Raw genomic sequence first — 10,168 nt, 5'->3', positions numbered from 1 at the left:
ATCTATTTTGAAAGAGAAAATAAATGAGATTCTGCAGATTTCATTGTGATATTTAGGAAAAGTGGTACAGAGGTACACTGGTTGGGCTGAATGGCCTATGTCAGCACTAATGTGCACTCAGTCCTTCCCTACCTTTCCTCATTCAAGCCTAGTACTTTGACCTTTCTGTCTTCCTTCTGTGCTTGCCCAGCCTCCACTTAAGTATGCCTTTGCCACACCCCGTGAGAATGACTTCCACATTCTCTTCACTGGTAAAAAGTTTCTCCTTAATTCCCTTTTGGTTTCCATTTGAAGCTGATAGCCTTCGATAAAATTCTTATCCAATGAACATGGAAGCTTTCTGTTCAGATGATCAATATCTTTCAATGAATACATATCTTTATTAACAGGAACTCTGAGCAATATTTTCTTAAGAGAACGTACACCCAATCTGTTTAACTTCTTCTGATGAGGATGTTTGTCAGAGTATGAGGCCATTGGGCCCATCAGTCCTATTCCTCTTCAACTTAAGTCACTTTTTATTGTCATTTTGACCATAACTGCAGGTACAGTACACAGTAAAAACGAGACGTTTTTAAGGACCATGGCGCTACATGAACAGTACAAAAACTACACTGAACTACATAAAAACAACACAGAAAAAAACTACACTAGACTACAGACCTACCCAGGACTGCATAAAGTGCACAAAACAGTGCAGCCATTACAATAAATAATAAACAAGACAATAGGCACAGTAGAGGGCAGTAAGTTGGTGTCAGTCCAGGCTCTGGGTATTGAGGAGTCTGATAGCTTGTGGGAAGAAACTGTTACATAGTCTGGTCGTGAGAGCCCAAATGCTTCGGTGCTTTTTCCCAGACAGCAGGAGGGAGAAGGGTTTGTATGAGGGGTGCATGGGGTTCTTCATAATGCTGTTTCCCTTGCGGATGCAGTGTGTAGTGTAAATGTCCGTAACGGCGGTAAGAGAGACCCTGATGATCTTCTCAGCTGACCTCACTATCCGCTGCAGGGTCTTTTTCCATGTGGGACCCCTCTCCCACATGCCCATCAACTTTGACCCTTCTGCCACCTGTACAAGGAGATAATTTAGTCACTTTACTCTGCCAGTAAACCTTTGGGAAATCAGAGGAAATTGAAACATCTGTCAAAACTCATGCAGTCTTGGGGAGAAGGTGCAAACTCTGCACCCAAGGTTAGGATCAAATTGAGCCCCTGGAGTAACAGCGTTCTGCCTGAATATGTCTTTAAATCCTGGTTTCATCCTTGTAAATACTGCATCCTATTCAGTGTCAATGCTAACTAACTATGATTCTCTCTTACTAATGTACACAGTACCATTGATATCAATAGTTTATAATTAAGCAGTCTCTGCTGCATTATGTAATTTCAATAATCACCTCTGCTCAATTAACTTTGCCTTATTTTCATAAATCTAATTTCTAAATGTCTTCCAATTAATGGATTTGAAATTAACACCAACATCAATGTGTCTTACCGCAGAATTATCCAGCTGCCGGCCAGACAAAGTAAATTGAATTAGCCAGTAATCTTCCACTGTTGTGAACTGATATAAAGTCACAGTCAGACTGGATGAAAAGCTTCTTCTACCTGGCAACCCTGGAGGCAGTTTGTGGGGAAGATGGGGCTGCAGAGGTGGAGGTGGGGTGGGGGTGGGGAGTCATACTTAAAGTTAGAATGAATAATTCCAACCTAGTCCCCGACAATCTTCACACTATACTGAGGTTCACAAAGATGCAATACTTACAGATCACATAGAGATCTGATGTCGTGCCTCGACTTAAAATATCTCTACTTTCCTTTTCAGGTGGCTGGGGTCCTATCAAAATCTTGATCTACAGTGGTATTCAAAACTTACAGTTCTGCACAATGGCATGTTCCTGTTCTTGGAGCTTGACAATCGGCCGTGTTTTGGCATGTCCTGGTTTGACCTGAAGTCGAGTGTCTTCGGGGCCTTGTGCACCTCCCGTGGACATGAACTGAAGTGTAGTGGGAACTGGAACATTGAAGACAACATGAGTGGCTGCCGGAGGGCTCTGTACTCGATAATCGATTGATTGGTTCTCTCAATGGTGAGGGAGAGTTTGCTGCTGGTTCTCAAGTCAGAAAATCAAAATAAAAAGCAGCAGTCTATACTGACTAACATTGAGATAGCAACTGTTGTCTCCCCTCTCGCTGTGGTAGGAGTGATACCTGTCTCTCCCTTGAGAGAGCATGCGTATGGGTTGTCAAAAATGTTGGAGTGAACAGTTAGTTATTGATGGACTGTAGACCATGGTCTCTCTTTGGGGGCTTTGCTGTTGTTTGCATGGTGGGTGGTGGGAATGGCTGATGCTTTATGCTAGAATCAGTAGGGGGAAGGGGGGTTGAAACTGCTTGCTGCTACTTGTGTGTGGGAGTGGGTAGGGGGCTTTCTTTGGTGGGTTTCTTCTGGAGGTTGAGGTTGTCTGTGGAGAGTAAGAACTGCAGGTTGTATATTGTATACATTCTCTGATATTAAATGGAATTACTGAACTATTGAACATTTTGCTGAAAAAGCATTCAGCCCCCACAACTACTTTCACATTTTACTGTCTCATTTTCTAAATTTAAGGTATATTTAAGTGGGATTTTTGAGCTAATCTACAAAACGCTGTGCATCATGTTAAATCAAAAGAAAAATTCCAAAACCTGTCAGCAATTAAAAATTAAAAACCAAAATTGTGAGGCTGAAAAAGTATTCATCTCCTTTGTAATTACTATTCTAACTTTCATCAGGACTAATCTTGCTCCATCATGTTGTGCAAAGCTAATAGAGACTTATCCAAAAAGAGCTGCAAGAGGTGGTTCAACTAAGTACGGAGCAAAGGGGGGTTAATTCTTTTAAAGTGCTGACATTTCAGTTTTTGAATTTTTAGTCTCCCATGCCTGACATTTTTCCCTGTTTTTTGGGGTTCTACTGTGGAAAAGGTGCATGTGATTTGCAAATAATAATTCTCAGTTAAATTGGTCAAAGTCCCTGGTTGTAGCGCTCATTCATGTGAACAAAGGGTTGGAGCTGAATACAAGGCACAGTATCGTTGCTGCCTGACTAACTGAGTTCTGGTCATTTGCTTTTCTGCCTCAGATAACAGTATTTCCAAACTTTTGTGCCTCTATGATGTTCTTTTTTCAATCATTTCAGCTTTGTAAAATGTTTGCATTTAAAATCAATATAGTCAATGTGTTTAATACATACAATTCACACAGACAAATGTATATACAGAGCATAAGTAAATATATTATGGTTTTAATATTTTTCATAAATAAATTATACATTCTATGTAAAAATAGAAATACTGAAAACAGTTTTGTAGTATAACTGGAGTCTAAAGGACAGGAATCAGAGGTCACACTTTCAGATTAAATAAGAAATCTAATTTCAAATGACCCAACATTAGGTATCTGATCACCCACTGAATGATTAATTTTTCAATTGTTGCCACTTTAATCTCATCACAATGTTATGATACAATATGTGCTCTGATACAAATGGCTGATTTGACTCGCAGTAAAACCGCCTGGATTTGTAGAGCGGAAGGGCAGTCTGAAACACTGACAGTAGCGGGAGGATAACCATGGGTAGCTCAGTTAAGGGAGGGGGAAGCGGGGAAGAAGCTGGAAACTCACAGACATGTTCACTTCCAAAATATCACTGTGCTTCTCTAATCTGCGCCTATAATACCAGTATAAAACTACATAAAGAAAAAAAATCACTCAACAATCTGAGCAGAACTTAATGTCAATCTTGCCAGCACTTCAGGGAGAGAATTAGAAACTAACCTATTTTGTTTTTACATGTGAGATGATCCAAATATTTCAAAAGAAATCCAGGTCAAGTGAACTTTTCCCTTCTCAATAAAACAGGTTTTCCAATCTTCATTTCTCTTGTGATGCTGGCTACCGTCCCTGGCACATTTCGGGCACACCAGGAAGCCCTGCCCCTTGCCCATTCAAAGTTTGGGAATAAAGGTCAGGACAGTCAACCGAACCCCTAGCTGTGGGAGAACATCCAGACTGGAAGGCCAACACAGAACATCACTAACAGCTCTGCCACCACAAGAGCTGACAGTCAGAGAGAGGCGACCCTTCGATCAAAGGCAGGTAAGCTCAGGAAGGTCTCTTGGTTTGACATTGTGCACTCACAATCAGTTTGATTGTGAGGAACAGACCTATCAGTTTCCAAACTTTATCTGAGATGTGTCCAGACTTTTCTCCTCCAGTGCCCCATCAGGATGTTAATCCCAGCAATTTTAAACTCATCTCATGCAGGATTAAACTGGAGGCAGACACTGGCACATAGTCTCATCCCTCCATTACTGACATTAAATCAATGACCCACTGACCCTCCAAAGGATCAGAAGAACAAACACTTTCACAGGAAGCAGACTCTTGTGTCTCAACATTTAAAGTAAAGCTTGCCTGTTTCTGCCTTTGTGATTTACCTCACTAGTGTCTGATCATTGACTGTGCATCTTAACATTTCATGTGAACTTTTTCAGACAAGAAAATGACCTATGGATCAACACAGACACACTGTACACTGCAATCAATATTCGATGCATTGCAACTAACACCGTCCCCGACTGTTTTCATTGCATGCTATTCACAAAGAATTTCCAGTAGGATGAAACCATGTCAGCTTCAGACACCCATTAGTCAGCTTGCTTTGATACAAGCAGGAGCAAAATGATCTACAATGGATGTCTTTAATTTTGCTCTTTACTGACGAAAACAATTTGGTTTGATAATTTTCCTCCTGTGTATTGTATTAAGCTGCGTCAGAGTCTACTAAACAAGAGCCATTCAAAGAAAGGCTAAATTATGTGGTTCTGAATTAAAGCTGGGAGTTTCTTCATCATGTTGAGCATCACCAAATCAGAGGCTGAGAAGGTGTCCCCACACTGCAGAAGCTTGAAGCAAGGCAGGTGTAGCAGTCTCAGTAAATGCCAGTCATAATACAATCAATGCCTTCTCATTTCTTCATGGTAGATAGATTCCTCTGTTGTTTCAGTCACTGAGGACACCATAAGAACCACTAATATACCTTCACTTCTTGCTGTGCCACACAGAAGCTGAGAGCGAACCTGCTCCGTCACCCTGTGCCTTGGTCTTGAGGGCTCTGCTTGACCCTGCTGCCTGCCTGCAACCTCTTCTCCAGCCGGTCCAGCTTGTTGAGGTTTTCGCGCAGAATCTTGCTGTTCGGCACCAGCTCCAGGGCCTTCTCATAGTAGCTACGTGCTGCAACGTAGTCGCCCTGCCAGGATAGGACACGGAAAATTACAGTACAGTACAGGCCATTTGGGCCCACAACACTGTGCCCATGTTTTAACCTACTCTAAGATCAATCTACCTCTTCCCTCCCACAGAGTCCTCCACTTTTCTATCATCCACATGTTTCTTAAACGTCCCTAAAGTACCTGCTTTTACCACCACCCTGGGCTGCACGTTCACACACTACCATTCTCTGTTTAAAAAAAAACTTACTATTCATATCCCCCTTATACCTTACTCCAATCTCCTTAAAATTATGCCCTTGGTATTAGCCATTTCCACCCAGGGGAAAAATGTCTGACTATCCACTCTATTAATGCCTCCTAAAATCCTGTACTACTCTATCAAGTCACCTCTTATTCTCCATCACTCCAATGAGACTGCAAACCAGTCTCAGTCGAAAGGAAATGTACTCCAGCACATCAGTAATGAGGAGAAAGCAGGGATTTGATGTTGAGAGAGAGGGTCAGTCACAGTTGTGAATGGTGGAGGAGGCCATTTTTCTCTGTTCAAAGCTTCTATCAGAAGCAAAGCTGTCCGACGTAAATAAACATTAGGGACAGTTGTGATCTGTTTCACTTTCCATCTCCATCTTTCACACATTATGTACAGCCCAGAAAGAGGCTATTCAGCCCGACCAGTCCATACTGGTGTTTATCTGCCAGAACAAGCCTCCTCCCATCTTTACAAAAATCTATTGGTGTTACTCTGTTTTCCATTCTAACTCAATTGTAATCCAACTTTTCCTTAAAAAAAAAACATGGATATTATTCTCCTGAATCATTCCCTGCAGGAGGAAGTTCCACAACTTCACCATTCTTTGGATAACAAAGCTTCCTTTAAATTCCCTACTGGATTTCTTGGTGACTAACTATATTTTTGGCCATTAGTTATGTTCTACCCCATAAAGGTAAACATTCTCACTAGGTTTCAGAGACTAATGAAGCAGAATTGAGGAACAGGGCAATTTCCCACTGACCTTAATATGTCGAATCCCACCCATGTTCATCCAAGCCTGCGACAGATCTGGACTCAGCTCTACCGCCTGCTTATAGCTCTGGGTGATCAGAACAAAGAGAAAGAAACATGTTATATTTCAGAAACACAAGAGATTCTGCAGATGCTACACACACAAAATGCTGAAAAAACTCAGGAGGCCAAACTACATCCATCCAAACAGTAACACGAGGAAATCTGCAGATGCTGGAAATTCAAGCAACACACACAAAATGCTGGTGGATCGCAGCAGGCCAGGCAATATCTATAGGAAGAAGTACAGTCGACGTTTCAGGCTGAGACCCTTCGTCAGGACTAACTGAAAGAAGAGATCTCTTACTATCTTCTTCTTTCAGTTAGTCCTGACGAAGGGTCTCGGCCCGAAACGTCGACTGTACTTCTTCCTATAGAATAAACAGTAAATGTTTTGGCCTATGACCCTTCATCAGGGATGTATAAAGGAATTTCTTAAAACCAGACAAAGGTTTAACAGAAGGGCATATTCTAAACACCTCCCTGCACACGGAGATTGGTCAAACCAGACATGTGAAATGAGCACTAACATTGCACATGCTCACTCTCTCTCATCATTAGAGTGTCACCTGCCTCATGGGCAAGTGGGCTGAGAGACTGGGGGTGCTGCTCTTTACCCTATTGATAATCTAGTCTATCTTGCTCTCCACTCCAGCTCATATTGGCAACTTATCCATCCGCCCAAACCTGGTGTCCAAGTAAGGAAAAAGCCAGGCAGCTACAAGGGCAGAACAGACAGATCCAACCCACTCAACACCTCCAGCTATCCTGTTGTTGCTGGGATGCTGACCAGGCATGGAGTTATATAGCACGGAAACAGCTCCTTTGGCCCAAATGAGTCAAAGCCAAAGCCTGAAGTCCATGACCGTCTTCAGCCTGACAGCCAATTCAGGAAACTTCTCTTGCATTTCCAGTCAATCAATTTCCAGTGAAGCGTTAGCATTAGTCAGTGATAGCTTTTGTCTGTGAATCCGTGGATGATGAGCTCAAGTCCTATTCCTGAAATTTCGGAATGACATCCAGGCTGGCATCACAATGTAGCAATCAAAGAATGGTGCACAGTGAGAGGTACGATTTCTTGAATGAGAGGTTAAGTGATGTCCACATCATCCTCACAGCTATACATGTTAGATTCTGTGTCACTGTTTTTCTTGGAAGAGTAGATCTGTGTTTTCCCCAGTACTTTCCCCTCAAACTATATCATTATTTAACTCATTGTTCATTGTGGGATTTAGCTACTCCAAAATTTTGCTGAATTACAACAGTGACTAAAGAACAAAATGGAAAGGTGTGAAATAAGGTAGAGAACAGATTTACCAAGTGGTTTCAATAAGGAGGGAGATACGAGGGGATGGCCTTGATACCCTGGGAGAAGTGGACAGAGGTGGATAAGATCATAAACAAAAGAAAATCTGCAGATGCTGGAAATCCGAGTAACACACACAAAATGCTAAAGGAACTCAGCAGGCCCAGCAGCAACTATAGAAACGAGTACAGTCGATGTTTCGGGCCGAGACCCTTCAGCAGGACCGGAGATTTTCCTGCTGAGTTCCTCCAGCATTTTGTGTGTGTTGCATGGATAAGATCACGACAGAGTTAAGTAGGATAAACATAGAGAAACTATAGAACCATAGAACACTACAGCACAGTACAGGCCCTTCAGCCCTCCATGTTGTACCGACCCATATAATCCTTTAAAAAAAAGTACTAAACCCACACTACCCCATAACCCTCCATTTTTCTTTCATCCATGTGCCTGTCCAAGAGGCTCTTAAATACCCCTAATGTTTTAGCCTCCACCACCATCCCTGGCAAGTCATTCCGGGCACTCACAACCCTCTGTGTAAAAAACTTACCCCTGATATCTCCCCTACACTTCCCTCCCTTAATTTTGTACATATGCCCTTTGGTGTTTGCTATTGGTGCCCTGGGAAACAGGTTCTGACTATCCACCCTATCTATGCCTCTCATAATCTTGTAGACTTCTATCAAGTCCCCTCTCATTCTTCTACGCTCCAAAGAGAAAAGTCCCAGCTCTGCTAACCTTGCTTCATATGACTTTCTCCAAACCAGGCAACATCCTGGTAAATCTCCTCTGCACTCTCTCCATAGCTTCCACATCCTTCCTATAATGAGGTGACCAGAATTGAAAACAATACTCTAAGTGCGGTCTCACCAGGGATTTGTAGAGTTGCAACATCATCTCTCTACTCTTGAACTCAATCCCCCGTTAATGAAGCCTAGCATCCCATAGGCCTTCTTAACTACCCTATCAACCTGTGCAGCAGCCTTGAGGGATGTTTGGATTTGAACCCCAAGGTCCCTTTGTTCATCCACACTCTTAAGTAACTGACCATTAATCCTGTACTCAGTCTTCTGGTTTGTCCTTCCAAAATGCATCACCTCACACTTATCCGGATTGAACTCCATCTGCCATTTTTCTGCCCAACTCTGCAGCCTGTCTATATCCTCTTGAAACCAATAACCTACAGCTCCATCCACTACTCCTCCAATCTTCGTGTCATCCACAAACTTACTTAGCCATCCTTCCGCCTCTTCATCCAGGCCATTTATAAAAATCACAAATAGCAGGGGTCCCAGGACAGATCCCTGCAGCACTCCACTAGTCACCGACCTCCAGGCAGAATACTTTCCTTCCACAACTACCCTCTGCTTTCTTCCTTTAAGCCAATTTTTTATCCAAACAGCCAAAGTTCCACTTATCCCTTGCCTCATGATTTTCTGGACGAGTCGCTCATGAGGGACCTTGTCAAATGCTTTGCTAAAGTCTATGTAGACCACATCCAATGCCCTACCCTCATCAATTTCTTTTGTTACCTCTTCAAAAACTTCAATCATGCTCGTGAGGCATGATCTTCCCTTCGCAAAGCCATGTTGACTATCCATGAGTAGACTGTACTTCTCCAAATGCTCGTAGATCCTATCCTTAAGAATCCTTTCCAGTAGTTTTCAGGCCACCGACATAAGACTCACCGGTCTATAGTTCCCAGGTGTCTCCCTATTACCTTTTTTGAACAAGGGAACTACATTTCCCATTCTCCAGTCCTCCAGCACTTCCCCTGCAGCCAAAGAGGATTCAAAGATCATGGCTAATGCTCCTGTGATCTCTTCTCTCAATTCCCACAACAACCTGGGGTGTATCATATCCGGCCCTGGGGATTTATCAATCTTAATGTTTTTAAGAAGATCCAGCACTACTTCTTCCTTAATCTCCACATTGTTCAGCACACAGGCCCGCTCTACTTTGACCTTATCCTGATCAGGATCCTTTTCACTTGCGAATACTGAAGCAAAGTATTCATTTAGGACCTCCCCAACTTCCTCCGCCTCCAGGCACATGTTGCCCTCTTTATCCTTTAGCAGTCCCACCTTCCTTCTCGTCATCCTCCTATTCTTCACATACGCATAGAACGCCATGGGGTTCTTCTTAATCCTACATGCCAAGGCCTTCTCATGCCCCCTTCGAGCTCTCCTATGTCCTTTCTTTAGCTCCTTCCTGGCTACTCTATATTTCTCATGAGTCCCTCCTACTTCCTGCTTCTTATATCTAACATATGCTTCCTTTTTCCTCTGTCAAGATAATCAAGGATTAAGGGCCATAGATTTTAAAAGATGGGCAGAAAATAAACTGGGTATGTAAGAGAAATAAAACAACTAGATAATCTGGGACACACTGCCTGTAAGAATGGGGGAAAGATAAGGATTTGAATTTTTTCAAGGAAAGAATTTGCAAAGTTGCGTAGAAGAGGAATAAGACTATGTAGAAGGCATGATAGGGAGTTTGCATAAGCATAATGGATTCCACGGA

At 42.5% G+C, this 10,168-nt stretch overlaps 1 protein-coding gene across 1 annotated transcript in view; it reads right to left on the bottom strand.

The window, feature by feature from the left end:
* Nucleotides 1-3,270: 3,270 nt before the first annotated feature.
* Nucleotides 3,271-10,168, bottom strand: part of tmtc1 (transmembrane O-mannosyltransferase targeting cadherins 1) — a 169,837-nt gene continuing 162,939 nt past the window's right edge. The window contains exons 18-19 of the mRNA XM_059977827.1: nucleotides 6,290-6,367; nucleotides 3,271-5,293 (exon numbers count right to left, since the gene is read on the bottom strand). Coding sequence (XP_059833810.1) covers nucleotides 5,132-5,293; nucleotides 6,290-6,367 — 240 coding nt within the window. The 3' untranslated portion in view covers nucleotides 3,271-5,131. The remainder of the gene's footprint in view (nucleotides 5,294-6,289; nucleotides 6,368-10,168) is intronic.

Source organism: Hypanus sabinus, chromosome 8 (assembly GCF_030144855.1).
Source record: "Hypanus sabinus isolate sHypSab1 chromosome 8, sHypSab1.hap1, whole genome shotgun sequence".
Taxonomy (NCBI): Eukaryota; Metazoa; Chordata; class Chondrichthyes; order Myliobatiformes; family Dasyatidae; genus Hypanus; species Hypanus sabinus.
Note: the sequence above shows the minus strand (reverse complement) of the source record. Positions and strands in the feature narration are given on the sequence as shown.